General features: G+C 55.3%; 1 protein-coding gene across 14 annotated transcripts in view; it reads left to right on the top strand.

The window, feature by feature from the left end:
* The window catches only part of FRMPD3 (FERM and PDZ domain containing 3), a 65,449-nt gene that overhangs the window by 20,644 nt on the left and 24,971 nt on the right, over window positions 1-19,834 (top strand). For 2 of the 14 annotated variants that reach the window (XM_075763388.1, XM_075763386.1), the window contains 13 exons: window positions 3,380-3,500; window positions 4,198-4,359; window positions 10,201-10,363; window positions 10,611-10,713; window positions 11,085-11,130; window positions 12,392-12,496; window positions 13,558-13,665; window positions 14,216-14,347; window positions 14,897-15,016; window positions 15,162-15,298; window positions 16,122-16,245; window positions 16,954-17,043; window positions 18,574-18,753. In XM_075763388.1, the coding sequence (XP_075619503.1) occupies window positions 10,213-10,363; window positions 10,611-10,713; window positions 11,085-11,130; window positions 12,392-12,496; window positions 13,558-13,665; window positions 14,216-14,347; window positions 14,897-15,016; window positions 15,162-15,298; window positions 16,122-16,245; window positions 16,954-17,043; window positions 18,574-18,753 (1,296 nt within the window). In that variant the 5' untranslated portion in view covers window positions 3,380-3,500; window positions 4,198-4,359; window positions 10,201-10,212. Of the gene's footprint in view, window positions 1-3,379; window positions 3,501-4,197; window positions 4,360-10,200; window positions 10,364-10,610; window positions 10,714-11,084; window positions 11,131-12,391; window positions 12,497-13,557; window positions 13,666-14,215; window positions 14,348-14,896; window positions 15,017-15,161; window positions 15,299-16,121; window positions 16,246-16,953; window positions 17,044-17,581; window positions 17,691-18,573; window positions 18,754-19,834 lie in introns of those variants that run through there. The other 12 variants (XM_075763389.1, XM_075763390.1, XM_075763391.1 and 9 more) reach the window with 11 other exon arrangements.

Below are 19,834 nucleotides of genomic sequence, written 5' to 3'. Positions count from 1 at the left end.
GCAAGCCTGGTCTGGGAGTGCCGGGAGCACAGCCACTGAGACCTGTTCTGTACCTGCCCTGGATAGGGCTGAGACACTGACTCCAGCCCAGTGGATGGTGAGCTGAAGCCCCTGCAGATCAGCTGGGAGCACCGTAGCAGGGCTCTGGAGACGAACAGCAAAGAGGTAGGAGGGAGCGAGACAAACCCAAGCAGGCCAGACAGCAAGAGGGGTCCTGGGGTTTCTCTCACTTGTGAGCTTGTGCACGTCTCGGAGTACAGCATGCCAAAATGCCTGGTTGAGGGTCCATGGAGCCTGGGGAAGGTCTGAGCAGCACAGACTCAGTCTGCATGGGTTGGCTTGGGCTGCAGCCCAGGCTCTCTAAGGAGTTCAGAGGGCTCCTGTCCCAATGGTTTGAAGAAGTTTCAGGTTTCAAGGGTCAGGCGTGACAGATGAGGTTTGGAGGTTCTCTGTCCATTTGGGGTTATCAATCGGTGCTGGAAGACATGGCACCATCCAAAAGCTCCTGGACCCAGTGCTGGGGATGTGCCATTGAACAGCTCAGGGCAGATTGCTGTTGGAACACCTTCACCCGCAATCAGCCTTCTCCAAGACACAGCTGTCAGTGGAACCTCTGCCCCAAGGGCTCATTATCTGCCAGGCAGAGAACTAGGCTGCTCCCAGAGGGATCAGGAGAGTTAAATCTCGCTGAGGTGCTGGGACCCTTGGCTTGGCTCCCAGGAAAGCTGTTCACAGTGAGTTATAGGAGGTTGAAGAGGTGGTTGTTATTGCTGCTGGGGATGCTGGGGCAAATGAATAAATGAATTAAATAAAATGTCAGCCAGAAACGAATGAGAACTGGCATTACTTTTTCAGCTTGCACTTTACAAAATGAATCTCCTTGTGCATGGCTGATTTGCATATTCAAAATAGGCTGCAGCAGAGGGGCTCTCCTTATGAACCTGCTGGCACCAAGGGCTAAATTGTGTAAATTCGTTTATCCAAACACTCTTCTAAATGACTGGAACAATCTAACAACATAATCCATTGCCAGAGGAGATGGGTTTTCAGAGCCTAAGCCCCTTTGTTTTGTTTGCCTTCAGCAGCAGCCACACCAGCATCTCCATCGGGAGCTGTGCATGGGACGTGGCCATCGTGTCAGCTCCATTTGAGGCCATCGCTGCTCGCCTGCCAGCAGCAGCCTGAGCTGTTGTTCCCCTTCATCTGACAGGGAGGCAAACTCATGACATCAATAATTTATAAATCATTTAGTCTGGTTTAGAAACCTATCGGGGTGTCTCTCTGCATTACCGATGCTTTCCAAACACCATAGTATGTGCGGAGTGCAATGGCGCCGTGGAGCAGTGCCTGCCGGCACAGACAGAGCCAAGCTGCCGATGGCAGGAGGCACCCACGCAGCATGTGGGTAATGAGTGTCTCGCTCTTGCTGGTGATCTGGTCCCATCTGGTATGCCTGCATCCCACAGGGACCCCAAGTGCCTGCATTCCATGGGGAAGTGTGCTTGCATGCATCCCATGGGGACCCTGAGGCACAGATGTTAGGTCGTGCTGCCACAGGAGCAGCTCCACATCCCCATGCCTGCGCTGTTTCCCCAGGTGACTTGTGGGCGAGGAGTTGTACATCTGGTGAGATGAGTGTGTCTCATGTCAACAAACAGAGAGATGCCGTCTCCCGAGGCTGCTGGTTTGGTGCAACGTTTGTACACACACAGGTAGAAAACAGAGTACACATGGGCCTGGCTACCTGTGAAGTGTGCTGCACTCACAAGCCCACTTGCTGCAGCTTGCAGAGTCCTCTCCTCGCCCTGTGCCCCCAGCAGCATGCTGGCAGGCAGCAGAGCTCAGAGCAAGTTATAAAGAGATTATAAAGAAGTGTAAATTAAGCCTCTGCTAGAAATGCCGGCAGCCCCAGGCTGAAAGCATCACACTCAAAGGCTCCCCCTGCTCCTTTGCTTTTTTCTTTTTTTAATGGTTTTGCCTTCATCTGGCATCAACTCAAGGGCTTTACTGAGCCTCAGAGCATGGAAAGGGCTCCCAGAAAAGACAGGGGTGGAGGGGGACCCAATGATGCTATGTTTGTCATCTCCCATAAGCAAATTCCTGTGTAGCTCTGGTCAAGGCTGGTGACAGTATCGGGAGCTTGATGGGACAGTCCCTGCTGCCACACAGGCAAGCTCATGGGCCAGCTCTGTTGTGTCTTGGGGGACCTTCTCACCAATGTTGTGCTGCCAGAAATGCTCCAGAGTTTGCCACCTCTATATCAAGGCAAGCTCTCACCCTGCACAGGCTGGTAGGGCTGAGCCATGAGTCACTGGACCATACTGGGAGGTGCTGGGTGAGTTCACTGTGTCCAACTCATTCTTCCTCTGCACCCGGGAGCTGTCATGCAGCCATCTGGGTGGGGGATGTTGCTGTCACTTCTGTGGTCCTGCCACCTCTGTTGACATCCCTTCCCACAGGTCCCTTCCCTGCTCTGCTCTGCGCTGCTCTGGGTGGAGATAGCAGTCCCGAAAACCACCAGCAAGTCATCAGCTGAGCAAATTGCTCTCTGTAAATCCAGAGTGAAAGTCCTGGGATTCATGAGGGCCCAAATGAAAGCTTTCTGTGGTTCTGGGAGAGAAGGGCTGACAGCCTCCTTCACTGCCACATCGGGGCGGGGGGGGGGGGATGCAGACTGTGCCCTCTCGCTAATGGGATGTAAAGGATCCATAACTCTCCCCCCTTTATTTAACTCTCCTCTGGACTTTGTATGCAGCAATAAATTTATCTTCCTGCAAATCCTTTGGAGCAAGGTGGTCAGCTACGGGATCCCTTGCCTCATGCCCAGGCAGGTGTGGAGGGAGCCATGCTCCTGCTACTTAGCTGCCAGAAAGGAGCTGCCATGCTGTACAACAGCCAGACCCTCTCCCCAAGGAGCGCGCGGCTCTGGGGACATGCTGTGTGCATTGGGCGGTCTCTTGTAGGAAAGGCTCAGTTTGGGTTCAAGCTGCCTGTGCTAGCATGAGAGGGGCAGGAGCAGTGGGGGCTGGCACCCATCGCCCAATGTAAGCTCCCTCCTCCCCATGGGGCCGAGACCGTTTGTCTGCAGTACCACCAGAAAGCAAAGTTAATACAACACAGATGTATCCCAGGTTAAAATTAGGGAACACAGGAGCTGAGTGGTTCAATCAGCAGCAGTAGCTGAGTGGTGGATAGTGGCCGGGCTGTGGTGGGGAACTGGTGTCACTCCAAGCCCTCATCACACAGCTGAAGTGTCACACAAATAAGGGAGAAAAGTGCTGTGGATTTTATTCCATCGCTCCTTATCTCTGATTAATCCTCTTATGTGTTCATCTCATTTTAGCCCAGTGTTGACTGTCTGTTTACTGTATTCCTATAGTCCTCGCAGAGATAAAAATCCCTCTGAGTCTGTAACGCCTTCCCCAGCCCTGCCCTAGCTGGGGAAGGGGGGGGTCCCTGCCTGCTGACACTGGTGGAGCACTGTGGAGGACAGCACCAAGGTAACCTGGCCATAGTCACTGCAGTGGATGGTAGCAGAGGAGGGGCTGGAGAACAGATTCTCTGAGGTCCTAGATTAGTGCCCAGGTGCTTGGGCACCCCTGAAGGGAAAGAAAAATACTCTAAAAAAATTGTCCCATGGTGTGGCTTTGCAGTCCATGCTCAGGGCACGTGCTCAATGCACTAGAGAGGAGATGGGCTTTTCTCTCACCATCCCTCTCTCACTGCAGGCAGATTTGTTAGAGCTCTGCGAGGGAAGCCCTGCCTGTACCAAGTCCCTCTCATCTGGCCCAGGCTCTCCAGCCTAGCTCAGTTTTGCTGGCAGCCCAGGGGTAGCGGCTTCTCTGCCTGCTGCTGGGTGAGGCTGCAGCATGAGACTTCTGGGCCTGACCCTGTTGCTAAAGGATTTTGTTTTCATCCTCAGCAAGGTGCTGCTTCATCTGGGGAGAACAAATCCCTTAAACAGCCAAAAATCATAGGGAAAAATGGAGGAAAAAATGGTTGAAGCCTCCAGGTAAAAACAATTTGCATTTATAGGAGAACAGTGTATGTAAATGAGGCAACCCATTGTCTTTGGGGGGCATTCAGACAGCACAGTACCCCAGCTTGTCCCCAGTTTGTGTGGGCATGGCCAGGCTGTGTGTGCAGGCACCCTGGAGGTCTTCATCATCTCACACTCATCATCCTTTGCTCCCACAGGTACCTGATGTCCCGTGACGCCACTGCTGAGTGCCTGCCCTGGAGCCCTGCTGCCTCCTGAAGGCACTCAGTGGCACACTTGGGCACATGCAAGCAGAGTCCCATCTCTGCCACGCTCACACGCACCTCGGGGAGCCCATGCCAGTGGCCTGACACGCATAGGTGGGTACACGCCCCATTGGTGTGCCAGAGAGGTGGGCTCAGGTCCTCTCTCCTGCTGCGTATTGAGGGAGAGGGCTCACCCCAATCAGACTCTTCTTGGTGTAGATTCTCACAGGTTTTGGCAAGCTGTAGCATGGGAATTTTGGAGGCCTCTGGCTTTAGTAGCTGAAAATTTCTTGTCAAGCCCAGTTGAATTTACAGGCTCCCCAGCAACCTGTGGCAGTGAGCTCCAGGGATTAATTGGCTCTTGGGTGGCAAAGTCCTGCCTTTTCCAAGTGTTAAACCTCCTTCCACAGGTTCTCTCCAGTTCTCATGCGGTGCCAGCTCCCTGCCTCATGTCAGATGATTGGTTTTAGGGGCCCCATCATGGTCCCTCTTCCTCTTCTCCTTTTCAGGCTGGAGAGCCCAGGTCTTAGATGGGAAGATGATGTTTGTGAGTGTTTGCCTGTGGAAGGTGTGATCCAGGCTGGGCTTCAGATTCTCAGTGGTGCTTCTGGCCATGTCTCACAGGGCTTGTTTCAGGACAGTCTCTTGCTGTGCAGAAGCTGTTTCTTCCTTTGACCTGAGTGTGTCTGGATGTTGGGGGCCAGGGTCTTTGTGAGCCATGCTCACACTGCATTTTCTGTTAATAAGCAGCATTACTTTGGGAATGGCCCCTCACTCTCCAAAATGCAGCTCTGAGCACCAGGTCGGACCGGTCCCACTCCTTGCTGGTGGGGCACTGAGCCCCTCTCCATCGCTCTCTGCCACCCCTGGGGTACCACAGGTCCTGAGATTTCCACCTGGTCCCCATCCCTCCCTGACTCTCTGCCTGTGTTTATCTCTAGCTGAGATGCCAGGACCATTTAAAAAGCTGCAGACTGAGCAGCAGAGAGCTGTGGCTACTGCCTGGAGCCAGGCTGCGGCTGCTGCTTCATTATTTACAGCTGCCTTTAGCCATTCGCTGGCTTCTCCAGCAGCTCAGCTCCAGCTGTGCTGGGGGACATTGCTCACCGTCTGCTTGTTCCTGCACTGAAAGCCGAGAGTATTTTTGCCCTCGAATGGTTGACATCTGGCACCTGACCTCTGTACTAGCAGTGTACCTGGCATACCTGCCAGCTCAGGACAGACCCAGCGCCAACAGTAAAGCTAACCCTTGCTAACCCTTTTGAAGAGCTCTACTGATTTTAAATTGCTTCCTAATATTGACAGGAAATCTGAGCTGGAGCACAGAGGGTAACGTCCTGGGCCATATGGCAGAGCTGCACACAGGCTGCAGTTGTCCAGGCTGGGTCCATGCAGAACTTCAGCCATGAAGGCCTGGGTCATTCTACTGACTTTAATGTTGGTCTCAACCAGGCTGGCACCCCTCAGTCCAGCCCTCTTCACTTCAGCCAGCTGTTAACTGCTTCCAAAGCAAGGGCAGCTGTTACTGGGCCATCAAACATTGCTTCCCTGTTTATTGTGCGTCTGACAGTTTCACTGTAGTCTGGAAATACAGCATCTGTTTGCCCTCGCTGGGGACATCTGACATGTTAATGTGGTCCAAAAAGGCATCTTCCAAGGTAACCAGATGCTTGCTGGGCACAGATGCACAGTACTGATGGAGCAGAGATGCACATCATCACGGTGGAACCTGTGCCAGCCAGCTCTGCCCACTCTGCTCTTGTTCCCACCGTTGGTCCCCACGCACCCTGGAAGCCCTGTGGGCTCCATCTGAGATAGAGACCAGCATGCGAGGCTGGAGCTGCCATATGCTCCCCATAAAAACACTTATTGGCCCGTTCCCCAGCGTTTCCTGCTGCTGCCACACGTGCTCAGGATCCCACATGCCTTGCAAGCCATTTGCCAACTGCAGCCTGGCAGATGGAGGAGCCAGGCACAGTTTTGCAGCAAGAGAGACAGGAATCCACAGGCTCTGTTTGTTCTCGGGGTGTTCACGGCTCCAGAGGAAATGGGAGAAGAGCTGGCACCCACTCCTGCAGCACTGTCTGTGCAAAGTGTCCCTCTGCTAAAGCCTCGAGACCTTTCCATAACCACTCCCCATCCTGGGGCTCAGCCGTAAGCTCTTCTTCAGCTACAGAGAGTACTTCCACCTGGTCCCATCCTGTTTAAAGGCAATTGGAAATGGTACGAGTGTCTTGGGTATATGGAGACCATTGTTGCTCCCAGGCAGGTGTTACTGGTTTGTTCTGGTGGGTTTTCCCACTAGCAGAGATGGTCAGTCAGCTCTAGAAGCAAAGGGAGAAAATGACTTCTCAGAGGGAGCAGAGATTTATTGCAGTAGGAAATTAAAAATCTATGCGTCAGCTTTTGGAGTAACTCTTGCTCTGCCTTTATCCATCTGGGGAGGAGTGAGGGCTCTGGATTCAGCCCTGCTCTGTCGTGCAGAGAGCTGAAGGTGCTCAGGAAGCTGAAGACACATCCCTTGGCAGCATATTGTGGTGGGGGGTGACCAGATGGAGCTGATGTCTCTCTTACCTTGGGCGGCAGAGCATGACTGGATTGGTGTCAGAGCTCTAAGCACAAAAGATAAATGTCCAAGGCCCAGGACAGGGGATATCTTCATGCCATGTTGGCCGAGACACCATGAAGAGTTGGGTGAGGAGCAGACATCCTCCCACGGGGACACATCTGTGGTGGGCTCCTGCTGCTCGTAGGCACAGGGTATTCTCCTGGTGAGTCTTTTTACCTTGTGCTGAGCCATTTTCCAATGACCTTGTGTCTTGGCGGCATTGTGCCACGGTGATCCCCGTGGACACAAGAGGATGCAGTGCAGCCTCTTGGGCTGGAGGCGGGCAGCAGGCAGGGACATAGGCAGTGTGGGGACACGGACATGAACAGCCATCGGCTCCCTGTGGTTGGATGGGGTCAGTGCTGGTCTGTGCCCACTGAGAGGGGTGGCAGGTGTTTTCCAAGCAGTGTGACCTGGATCACTGGCTGCTGAGCCCGGGATGGGGCTGGGTTTGGGTGCTGCTGACCGGGCAGAGCTGCTGAGCTCCAGGGGTTGTTTCATGTTCCCTGCTGCGAGAGTGAGGCCGAGAGATTTTTCAGCCCAGCGCACTTCTCTGCCTGGGAATTAGAAGAGGAAAAACAAAAAAATAGGCTTCGGGAAGCGATGGCTCCTGCAGTCCTCGGGTGCAGACGAGCTGTAATTACCAGTGTTAGGGACAGCATTACCTGCTGCCGATGATCTTCTCTGAGCTCTTGCTCTGGTCCAGGGCGAGCACATGTCGTGCCCCAAGCCCAGCATGGGAGAGCTGCCATGGGAAGGACATTCAGAGCTGCAGCCTGGAGAAGGCATGTTGTACCTGCCACTGAGCATATTATTGCTTCTTCTAGAGTGGATAAGTCCTGCTTACAAGGACACTGGTCCTCTTTTATTTAATTTCCTGGTAATGCTTCTGCAGCATCAAAGTCTTATCAGGAGAGGAGCAGCTTAAGAGCCTGGTAAAAGAGTTTTATTGTAAGTCTCCAGCTCTTTATTCCTCTCTTCCTTTTAATGCTGGACGGCAGACTGGTTGTGGCTGAAATGAGGTGTGCTTTCTTTTCCTTTTGTCCATTTAAGCTGCAAAGATTTCCTCACTAACCTTTTCTGATGGTAATTCAGCTGCTCGAGATGCTGCTGTTCCTGGGTGGTCATTGGAGGGTAGTGGCTTGGCCACAGGCTCCGTGAGGAGTGAGACTCACTCCCAAATTGCACACAAAAAGACAAATCTGGAGACACAACAGCTTTAACTGGGCAGCTGTAGTCTGGGACTTGTCATCCACTTGGCTGTGACTTGGTGAGCAAACACCTGCCTTGGTTTGCCCAGAGCAATTGCACTGAGCTCAGCCACGTCTCTGAAGCATCCCAGTGCTTTGAGCCTCACAGTTCATCCTCCCGTTCATACACTGATGGGGCTTGTTAGATGTGGGGGCTGGAGCTGCTGCAGGCAGTTTGAGGGGAATGAAAAGGAGGGGTCTCCCCTGGGAAGCCAGCAGCTTGGCGGCTCTGCTGTCTCTTGCAGCCAGCTCCATCCCTGCATACAACAGGCATTCTCCCTGGCCGTGCCAGGCATGTGGAGATGCAATGCTACATTCAATCCCCTTTTCAGCCACAGACAATGGCTTTGGATAAGGTTTGTTTGAGAAAATTGGCTGAAATCGTGTGGTTTTTTTGTTGTTGTCATTGCTGTTGTTCTTTTAAATGCTCATGGGAGTAGCAGAGCAGCTAATGAGGCAGCGTGTAGCCAGTCACAGGGGAGACAGTCTCGCCTGCGCTTCCCTGCAGCTGTGCTCTCCTGGTGATGGAGCGGGCCCTGCACCCCACAGCTGCAGGTGCTGCACCCCCAATGGGACCGCTGATGGGTGTGGGACTCCCCCCTGCCCTGGGAGATGCCTGCACCTTTCTGCTGCTCAGCAGTTCCCTTCCCCAGGTCTCACTGTTTTGTTTCTCCAGCCATGTGCTGCTGCATGAGGGAGGGGAAAGTCACAGATACCTATCTGGCTGGGCACCAGCGATGGGTCAGGGTGAACCTGGCAGTGGTGGCATCCCATCACCACAGAGCACAGCTCATCCACACCAGCACTGTATCCCTGACACTGGGTGGAGGTGCTCAGTGCTCAGAGCCCTCCTGGCTGCCATGAGAGACAAGGCAGCAGGGACGGGGTCAGACCCTGCTCCCTTAAAGGATGTCAGGACAGATCACCTGGAGAGCAGGTACAGGACTGTCTTTCCAGGCAGTGATGTGCTCAAGCCCAAAGCTGTGTGTGTGCTGGCACAGAGCTGCAAGAAGCTCCTGTCCTCTTTTGGCCCCACAAGACATCCCTCTTCACTCTGTAGCGGGTGCCAGAAATGGTGTGGTGTCAGAAATGCAGACAGATTGCATTAGATGGATGATGCGTCAAATCCTAAACTGATAAGAGAAAGAACAATTGATGTGTTGCCAAAAGGTCGGGAAGGATCTTTCTTAAGCAGGCTAAATAGTCTGGACAGGAACAAGCAATGAGCAGCACAGAAACAATGGTGCATTCATCACTGTTTTTCTGGTTGTGGCCGTGCACATTGCCATCTGTCTGTGCTGCCCTCCACTGCCATCCCAATGGTGTTGAGACTGCTGCCCAATAGCAGGCTCACAGCCCTGCTGAGCAGCCCGGAGCCATGGCTGGCATTGCTCTGGGATGCCAAGGGCAGGTTTGGCATGACCTTGCCCTGGGCTGGGTCTTCCCAGCTTCTGACTGTCAGTGCTTCGAGGAGTCCCAGGGCTGGCAGCAGAGAACTGGTTGTAGTGCCAGAAGCCATGGCTGAGCCTGCCTTAATCCCAGTTTTTAAACTGGCTGAACTTGTTTCCACTTATCTCTGATATTATGCAGCAGTGTTATGTGGTGTGAAAAAGCCAGCCCTTGAGTTTGCTCCTAAACCTTTGCAGAATGGGCAGAGAGATGTCACTCTGGCTGTGCCAGGGCTGCCATCTCCTCTGAATCTCACGGCTGTGACATCCCTCAGGTAATGGCCAGAGGGATTTTATCCCACATAGGTGAGACATCTAATGAAGTGAGATGCTGGGACAGGGATGGGACAGTGAGATGCTGGGAGAGGATAGCATGATTTACCCTTGGGGAGTATCTCCATGAATGTCCCTCTGTCCGAGCTGCTGGTGCTGTGGCAAGGACAGGCACTGAGCAGCACTGCTTTGCAAGGGAGGTGGAGGGTTGCGGGGGGAGCTGTGGACATCCTGGCAAGCTGCTGGGACCTGCAGTGCCACCAGCAATGCAGGAGGCAGATGGAGTGGGGCTGCCCTCCAAGTTGCAGAGGGCTTGGGGTGAGTGGGGAGGGCTGCCGTGATGGGGTGCATTACAGCCTGCCCCTCCACTCTGCAGCACAGCCATGTGATGCCGGAGGATTGTGGTGGCGATGATATGGAATGTGGGCAGTTGCCTTCGGACACACTCCGACAGGTGACAGTCCAGCGCCACCCCCGCTACGGATTCGGCTTTGTGGCCGGCAGCGAGAGGCCAGTGGTTGTGCGCTCGGTGGCAGCAGGTAGGGTGTGCGGTGCGGGGGTCCCTGGACATGGCTACAGGGTGCCAGGAAGCACAGCGGTACCTACTGCTGGTGGGACCCCTCCCTGGGCTCCTGTCCTCTCCTGTCCCCTCCCATGGACCTGCAGGGTGCCCTCCACAGCCACATACAAGGGCAAACACTTTGGGGGTGCTTGGTACCCTCCTGCTTCCCCCCTACCGTGCAGCCCCGGGATTCCTGGGCTGGCCCTCACCCTCTCTCCCTGCAGGCGGCCCCTCAGAGGATAAACTTCTGCCAGGAGACCAGATCTTGGCTATCAACGATGAGGATGTGAGTGAAGCCCCCAGAGAGAGATTCATTGAGCTTGTAAGGTGAGGACAACGCTTGTCCCTTATCACCTCTGTGGAGGGGGCTCATGCCAGGCTGCTGTGCCCCAGCTGCAGCCTTGGGGTGTTAATGCACACCCCCAAGCTTCGCTGTCACTGCTGGTGTGGGGAAGCCTCAACCTGAGCAGGGAGAGTGCCTTAGAGCAAGTGCCATACCAGTTCCCAGCTGGCCAAGGGGTGGGCAGCACCAGGAAATCACCTACAGCCATATTACCAAGCACCCCAAGGAGCCCACAAAGGTCCCAGCCACCACTGGGCTGGGGAGGGTGGGATGTGCTCTCTCAATAGCCAAATGCACGGGTTGAGGTCCACCACTGTGAGGTTCCAGCCACCTTCATTTGTCTTTTCTGTCACAGGAAGGCCAAGGACTTCATCATCCTCACAGTCCTGCACACCCACCAGGTGAGACCAGCGGGGCCATGGCCAGCCCCAGGGGAGCCAGGACAGGGGTTAAAAGCCCTTTGGGAGACCAAGGTGGGGTCCCTGGAGGCCCCAGGGAACCACTCAGGCAGCAAAACTGAGGTGTTGGACTGGTGTCCCACTACCCCAAGGTTCTTCCAAGCTGTTGGGTCCTAGAGCTGCTGCAGCCTGCAGAGTCAGTGTGGGCACACAGCCATCTCCCTGTCCTCATCACTACTTCCTTGCAGGAGGGAGGGAGGAAGAATGTCCCCAAACCCATATGGTTTGCTGAGGGCATCAGGCACATCTGATGAAGTGACCCGTCATGCCAGAGGCCGCAGTGAGGGATGTGCCATTGCTGTTCCCAGCAGGCTCTGCCAGGGAGTCCCTGGGGAGATGGGAGTGCCAGGCTGCGGGCCCCAAGCAGTGCAGCTGGTGGTGGCACTGGCACCGGGTGGTGATGGTGCACTGGGGCTTGGCACCCATGGCGCTGGAGCATATTGAACCATCGTGCCGGTGGTGGTGTTGGCAGGGCATCATTTCTGCTTTACTGAGCCCTTTGATGTCAGTGAGGGAGATAAGTGTGAGAGCTCCCCTGTGCTCCCTTCCTCTCTGGGAAGAAGATGCCACTGCCCAGCGCTGCTCTGTCAAGATCGGGCATGTGCTGGGGTCCAAAAAAGCTTTTTTTCTCCTGGCCCTGGATGGCTGCCAGCCAGGGCAGGACCAGTGCCCTCAGGTGCACACAGCTCTGTGGCACAACCACCTCCATGCTGGGACACGTGCAGGCAGAGGCTCCCTGACACCCAGCACTGCCACCCGAAAGTCCCACAAGGTTGCTTGAGGTCCTGCCATCTCCCAGCCACCCGGCTCCTCCCTGTGACTGCAGATCCACATCTGAGGGGCTTTTCTCTCCCATCTGAACCAGTGCTGGTGCCTCCAAGCAAGCCCTGGCTCATGTTTGCTGGAGCTCAGCCTACACAGTGGGTACCAGGCACATGTGCCTGCTGGGGCTGCAGCCTCCCCTGTTATGCTGAGGGTGCTGGAGTAACTTCAGGGGCTGCTGCTCATTGGTCTGGCCCTGCCTGCAGCACTGAATAACCACAGCGAAGGGGACTTACTTTCCATGCCCCCATTTCATGGTTCACTGCCCACTCCCCATTGTCATGCTGGCTTTGGAGAGGCTTTCCCTGGGCCCCATGTCTGGCTGTCCCTGCGCCACGGCTCTGAGGGCAACCAGGTAATTTACCCGGTGCTCTCTTTCCAGTCTCCCAAATCTGCTTTCATCAGTGCAGCCAAGAAGGCGAAGCTAAGGTCTAACCCGGTGAAGGTCCGATTTTCAGAGCAAGTGACAGTCGGCGAGACGGACCCAGTAAGTCCTGCCTTGCTTTCCTCCATGATTCACCCCCTTGAGGCATATCCGGGGCCATGGGGTGCAAGGTGGCTGGGGGCCACAGGCCTTCTCTCCCCAGATTTGGGCTCCACAGGTGAGAGCAGCCCCCTGGCCCTGGGAGCCCCAAAGGATAGATGCTTTTGGGCACATTCAAGGCATTGGGTCAGTGCTGGGGGGACATGCCACCGTCCTCTGCACTTCCATCTCAATGGAGCCCTAGAAACTGGCCCTGGAAACTTAGTCCCACCTGAGTCCCCCTGGGCACCCAAGAGTGACATCCATGTAGTGCCAGTGCATGCCCTAAGGAAGGTATGTGACTTCCAACCCAGTGCCAAAGGCTTCACAGGAGTGGCCATGCATGGGACAGGGTGACCAGAGCACTGCTGTATGGCAATGGAAGCTGTTACACTGCAGTAGCATTCCAGCCTAGTGCAATTATCTCTTAATTGCAGAAAGGTTTTATTAAGCAGCGTACAAAACCAAACCAAACCAAAATAAACCCTCACCCTGTAAAGTGCTTCTAGCAAATTCTATTTCGAAGCAAAATCAATTCAGTAATTATCTGATTGAAATGCTTCTTGCTAAATAAAATCATCCTTCATCCAACTTCCTGCACAGGACATGTGCAAGGTTGAGGTGGGCTAGGCTTGGGTTATGGGTCAGGAAAGGGGGATTGGCTCTGAGCCACCCTGGCCATCGCGTCCCCTCTGGGACACCAGGTGGGAGGCAGGACAGGCTGCCAGGCATGGGCACAGCTCTGGGACGTGCCAGAGTGGGATGCTCCATTCCTGCTGCAGCTGCTGGGAGCTGGGGAGGTTAATCTGTCAGGCAGCTCTGAATTGCTCCAGCTCTGCGCTTCTCAATGGCTCGGCAGAGATGCTGTGTTTTCAAGGGAAATGTGCCTCTTAGTGCATAAGCCCAGAGAAGTGGAGGATGCCATAACCGCTCCATCACTGACACTCATTCTCTTAACCCACCCTCCCTCCGTCTCTGTGCCCCCCATCCTCTTCGCCTTCCCTGTTGCCGGCTCCACGTGCCAGGACATGTTGAAGAAAGAAGCTCTCCTCCTCATTCCCAACGTGCTGAAGGTTTTCCTGGAGAACGGGCAGATCAAATCCTTCACGTTCGATGGCCGAACCACCGTGAAGGTGGGCCCTTCTGCTCCCCTCCACGGCACCATGATGCTTTTCTCCTCCCTCCTGCTCGATCCATTTTTCCTTGTCTCCTGGTTCTTTGCACAAACACTGCAGTGGCACTTGGCTGGCTGTGAACTGCCACTGCATGATAGATAGCCCCTCTGCCTCCCCAGGCAACATGCTTTGCCGCTGGCAGGGATGGGGGTTTGCTGTCTTTCTCCCACTCCTAGCTTTTCTCCTTGCTGTGAGCCTGCCCTCCCGCCAGGATGGATGCTCCTGCAAGTCCCTCTGCTAGGGGCCAGCTCCCTACAGCCCCGCTCTGAAACACTGCAGTGTTACCCAAGGTGCTGGAGGTCTCACTGCCAGTCACCACCTGTTGCAAGGTCACTTCACCTGGCAGTGGCTGTGTACCATTCTGTGGCCCCTCTCAGCACTGCAGGATCTCATCCTGCACTGGCACAGCCCCAGATGCCAGGGAGGAGGGGACTCTCAGTGGGGTGCCAGCTCCCACCCTGGGATGGAGCCAGTGTCTCGCACCCAAGCCTGTCTGTGGCATTTGCAGGACGTGATGGTGACGTTGCAGGACCGCCTGTCCCTGAGGCACATTGAACACTTTGCCCTGGTCCTGGAGTATTCCAGCCCGGAGCAGAGCCACCAGTTCCTGCTGCTCCAGGACAAGCAGCCGCTGGCCCATGTAAGCTGATGGTTGCGGGAGGGCATTGGGACAGCCATGGCTGGGGCACAGGGAAGCTCTTCTCCCACTGGCATGGGGCTTGGCCAGGATTGTGCTGTGGGGTGGCACAGCTTCTCCTTGCCTCTGGCATGGTCCTGTGGGCTCAGGGTTGCAAAGGGTGGCCAAAGAGGGAGATGATCAGGGTTTTACCCATCCCACCCTCACAGAACCATGGAGATGCTCTGTGCTCCAGCCTGGGCAGCTGCATAGAGCATTCATGAACATTCTTGACCTGCCCGGGGGAGCCAGGAAGCTGGTGCTGTATGGGATCAGGATTAAAATGGGGATTGTGGAAGAAGTGTTAGCCTTGGTGACATAAATCCTTGCAGCACCAGGCAAAACAGTCATGCCAAGGAAGGCTAGGCTGTTCCTGGGATGAAAGGATCAGGTGGTGCATGGAGGAGAGAAATCAAATCTCCCTCCTGCACTGGAGAGGAGAGGAGGTCTCCTGCCTTGCAGGCAAATATATATGGCTCCTGGACTCATTGCTCCCCTCTGCCTCTGCCACAGGTTGTGCAGAGGACACACTACCATGGCATGAGATGTCTCTTCCGTGTGAGCTTCTTCCCTAAGGACCCAGTGGAGCTGCTGCGCCAGGATCCTGCAGCGTTCGAGTACCTGTACATCCAGGTAGGGAACTCATCCTTAGGAAATGGGACCTGATGGTGCTCATGGCCCATGCATGTGCCCAGGCTGGGCCCTGTGGAGGCACCCCTCAGGTGGCAGGTGCCTTGTCCCTGTGGCTGTCTCAGGACACCTCTCCTCCCTCTTGCAGAGCCGCAATGATGTGATCAGAGAGCGCTTCGGCACAGACTCCAAGCCAGAGATGCTGCTGGGACTGGCTGCCCTCCACATCTATATCACCGTCTCAGCCACCCATCCCAGCCAGAAAGTCTCCCTCAAGAACGTGGAGTGAGTCCTCCTCCCTCTCCCCATGCAGCCCTCCTGTGTCCCCTCCCTATGCTCCTGCTCATAGTGCCTGTGTAACTGGGGTGCTCCCAGCAATGTTCCGGGGTGCTGAGCATGAGATGCCCTGGGAGCCTCCCTGTAGCTGGCCAGTGGCTCACAGGCTTGGCAGCAGTGACACGCAGCCGCTGGTCCCACCACGGGGCTGTGTAAGACCCATACACACTGACATGCTGTGCACAGCAGCCTTGACAGGGCTGGCGGGGATATTTGCTGCAAGCCCAGGATCATATCCATGGGAACCTGGGCTGATTTTCTGCGTGGCATCCAAGGCAAGGAGAAGGCACTGTGGCTGTGTAATCTCAGCCTATCACCAACCTGTGCAGCCCTGGCTCAGCTCTCCTACAGCTCCCGATGGTCTTAAATCCATAGAGTCCATCTGTGCAGGCTGGCCTTGCCTGGTGTGCACAGGTAAGAAGGGGGAAGATGGCACCCTGGGAGGACCCCAAAAGCAGCTTGGGGATTTGCCCTGCATCCCTTAACCTTACATGAAGGTGAGAGGGAGCTGGGCTCAGCTGCAGAGCCTGCAACTGCTGCGTTCTCCAGCCCCGTGCTGGTGGCTGTGACACCAGCCCAAAGTCCCATCCCCTTGGGGACCCAGACTGGGGGCTGCAACTGCTTCGGCTGTGACACTAAGGAAGTGCTGGTGCCACTTCGGCTCCCTCTGATGGCAAGAGGATGCTCCTGGGCAGCATCTCTGGTGTCTGGCCCTCTCTGCCATTGGTGGGGTCTCTGGCCTGGCTACTCAGGCAGGCTTCCCTCCCTGCAGGAAGGAGTGGGGCCTGGAGCCCTTCCTGCCCCCCTCGCTCCTGCAGCTCATCAAAGAGAAGAGCCTCCGGAAATCCCTCTCGCAGCAGCTCAAAGCTCACCAGAACCAGCCTGGCGGCACCAAGGTGAGCCCAACCCGCGTGGCCACAGCTCATTGCTGGTGGGGTGTCACTGTGCCCTCTGCTCTGGCCATCCTGTTGTCCCTGGCTGCTCAGGGCCTCCTGTTATTGCTGCTTAAGTCCCCTTGGATGAGAGATAAATACTGGGGTGACAGCCAGGCAGCTGCTCTCTCTCCTGAATCCACTTCCAAGAACTGCCCTGGATTTCAGGATCTGCAGTGAGGAACAGTGGGGTGAGATCAGCCAAAAGCCAGCTCTCAGCTTGGCCGACACGGCCCACATCAGTTAAGCCTGTGTTTATCGTTATCTCTGCTTCTGGGCTTGGAAAGCTCTGGAGGAGGCTGCTGAGCCACTGCCTCAGTCACTGCAGCTGTCAGAGCTCTCCAGGGGGATTATATATCCCCCAGGAAGGTTATACATCTCTGTGGGGATTATACATCCCCCAGGGGAAGTATATATCAAGCGTCTGGGCTCCTCCCTGGCTGTGCCTCTGCTCTGAGTTAACCTCCCAGCATCTGCCCAGGACAGCAGGGGAGTAGAGACGCCCTCCATCCCATGTCAAGCCCCCAGGCTCACTGCCAGCACAGCCCATGCCCCGAGCTGCCCGCCAACACACTGCACACCCCTCCTTGGGAGCTCCTAAGTTTGTGCCAGCCTCTTGCATTTCTTCCCCCTTGTGCTGGTGGTGATCGTCTGTGTGATGTGTTTTGTCAGGTCTCCATGGCCCAGGCGAAGCTGCAGTACCTGAGGATCCTGAATGAGCTGCCCACCTTTGCTGGGGTCCTCTTCAACACAGTGGGACTGGTACGGTAATTCAGGATGGGCTGGGAGGTGCTTGGCCCTGGTCCTGAGTGTGCACTGGAGGGGAGAGCCAGGGGAGATGTGGCTCCCACAGAGGTTACTTCCCTTAGTCTCTTGCTCTGCCTCACTGGTGTCCAAGCCCATCAAGAAAAACTTTAAGAGCCTCTGCTGACAGTAGGTCAGATCTTCAGCTCCGCAGGGTCAGGGTCGGCTCTTCTCTTGCCAGCCTTTTGGGCAACAAGATGACCTGCTCAATGAAGTCAGAGTAGTTTCAGACACATCCTTATAGCTCGGTCCTGCCCTGGCAGCATCCTGCCATCCATCTCAGAGGAGGGCCACCCTTGGCAAAGGCCACCACATTCCCTGCTTGTCTACGCAGGGAATAGCCCAGCTGGCCTTACCATCTCTGTCAGCAGTGGTCCAGCCCAGCTGCTGCTTGGCAGCTTTCAGGAAGCTGCCACCGCCACAGCCCGCACCTTCCTCATCTCCATCAGAGGCATCTCCACCCCTCACCCAAGCCACCTCACTTTCTCCACGGCAGGAGGAAAGCCACCAAGCCAAACAGGAGAACAATGGACCCGCTAAGTCTCCCTGCTGCCTGGCTCACCTCTCCATCCCTCTCGTTCACCTCCCCATCCAGGGGTCTCCATGTAAGTGTCACCTCTCTGCTATCCTTCCCTTTACCCCCACCCAAGGTCTCAGCACTTCCCTGGCTTCCCTTGCTTTGCCTCCTGGTTTCCATCTCTTGCAGCTTTTGATCTACTCTGCTTCCACCACACCTTGGAGCTCCTCACCTTGCAGCTCAAAGGGCTGCCTGTAGGAAATCGGTGAAGGCAGAACCATGTGTGTCTGGTCAGTGCCATGGCTGAGCAGTTGGAGCCTATTTCTGACACTGCCTGGGTGTGCAGTGTTGGGCAACTCACCTCTGGTGTGCGTGCCCTGTCTTTTTCCATCTCTGATACCAAAGCAATGACTCTGAACCAGCCTAGGAGTTGAACCATGTGTAAGTGGTAAAAAGTATTCTCTTATTCTCTTCTGCACTGGTCTGCCCAGCTCCTCTTCACCTCCAGGTCTGGCTTGAAGCATCCTTCCTGGGCAGACCAGAGCAAGAAAGATCTCTATTTTCAGTCAAGGCTTTAGTCTTTCTTCTTTTCTAAAATGTATTCACTCCATCCTCTGCTTCCTTCTCTCAGAGGCAATGTCAGATCAGGCAGATTTGTAACACGTTCTTACTTTACTGTAGTGACACCAGCAGGCCTGAATATTTCATGTGGACAGTCAGTTTGGTGTTTTATTTTTAAATAGCCTTGGCATCCTGCACACTGTTCCCAGCTCTGCAGAGAGGCTCAGGGAGGGGGTTTCATGGCACCAGCTTCACCTGCTGCTCTGCAAAAGCCATCTGGGACCTGGCTGAGCTGCCAACATCGAGGCTGGGCTCCACGGAGAGAGCCAGAGGTAGTCCATGCAGCCCCAGGGTGCGTTTATTCACCCCTGTCCATCTGTCTCTCTTTCTCCATGTGCTCGTGCTACCAGGACGAGAAGCAGCCAGCCACCACACTTCTGGTGGGACCCCGGCATGGCATCAGCCACGTCATCGACCTGAAAACCAACCTCACCACGGTGCTGTCGGAGTTCAGCAAGGTCAGCAAGATCCAGCTGTTCAGGGAGAACCAGGGAGTGGCCCGGGTGGAGACGAGCATCCTGGATGCCAAGGTAGACATGAGTGCTGTGGAGGCAGGCACTGGGAAGTGGGGCTAGTGTGGAGGCTGTTGTTGCGGGTTTGGTGCTTGCCTTTGAGTGGGTTCAGGACACAAGTGCATGTTGGAGCATCTGCTTGGAGATTTCTAGGGACTTAAAAGCCCCTTTCACATTGCCATTACAGGGCGCGTGGTCTGCGGCGTTTCCCCTGCCTGCCTGGCTCCTTGTGCTATAGGAGCAGGGACTAATGCTGAGGATGCGTGGTGCAGGCATTCTGGCCATGACCCAAACACCTACCCAACAGTTCAGGCAGGGTCCTTAGGGCAGAGTGGGATGACACAGGCCAGACAGGTAGCAGGGCCCTTTGGAGGCAGGACAGCACCTTGCCTCTGCACAGAGCTGGAGAGAAGCGGTCCATGGCCATACCTGGACTGGATGCAGGTACTGGAAGGGACTGATGGGGTTTTGTGTGTTAGCAGCACTTTCAGAACTTGTCAAGCCACACAGGATCATTGAATGAACTGGAAATGATGGGATGGGGAGTGTCAGGCTCAGAATGTGAGAAGAGATCACTGAGCCAATGCCCAGGGATGGGCATGGGTGTCCCTGACTCCAGTAAGCCACCCCTTGGGTACCTTGCCAGCTGCCTCCATCACCCTCCCCTTCAGCCCATGGAGCAGTCTTTCCACTCCTCAGCATATGTGCCCTCCTAGGCCCTGAGCATTATCACCCTGCCATCCTCTGCTAGTTGTGTGGTGCAATTCTGGTAGTAGATCCCCATAGTCAGGCCCCACCACCCCTCCTCACCCTTCACAGTCTCCTGTCTCTCCTGGGTCCCAAACCCTTCAGAAGGACTCTCAGCAATACAGTAAGAGCTTTAGTGACTTCTTTGGTGTCTGGTCCAGCAATCACAATATCCTAAGCAGATCTTCCATTGCCCTTTGCTCAGGTTTTTAATAAGCTAGGACATGTCTCTGGCAGACCTGCAGGCAGGTAGCCGTGTGCCTGCTCCAGGGCACCCTCAGTTTCACTGCCTCCCCGTGCCCAGCTCTTCCCTGCCCTGCGGGGAAGGACAGAGATGAGAGGGAGTGATCTG

Source organism: Balearica regulorum, chromosome 11 (assembly GCF_011004875.1).
Source record: "Balearica regulorum gibbericeps isolate bBalReg1 chromosome 11, bBalReg1.pri, whole genome shotgun sequence".
NCBI classification, from domain to species: domain Eukaryota; kingdom Metazoa; phylum Chordata; class Aves; order Gruiformes; family Gruidae; genus Balearica; species Balearica regulorum.
Note: the sequence above shows the minus strand (reverse complement) of the source record. Positions and strands in the feature narration are given on the sequence as shown.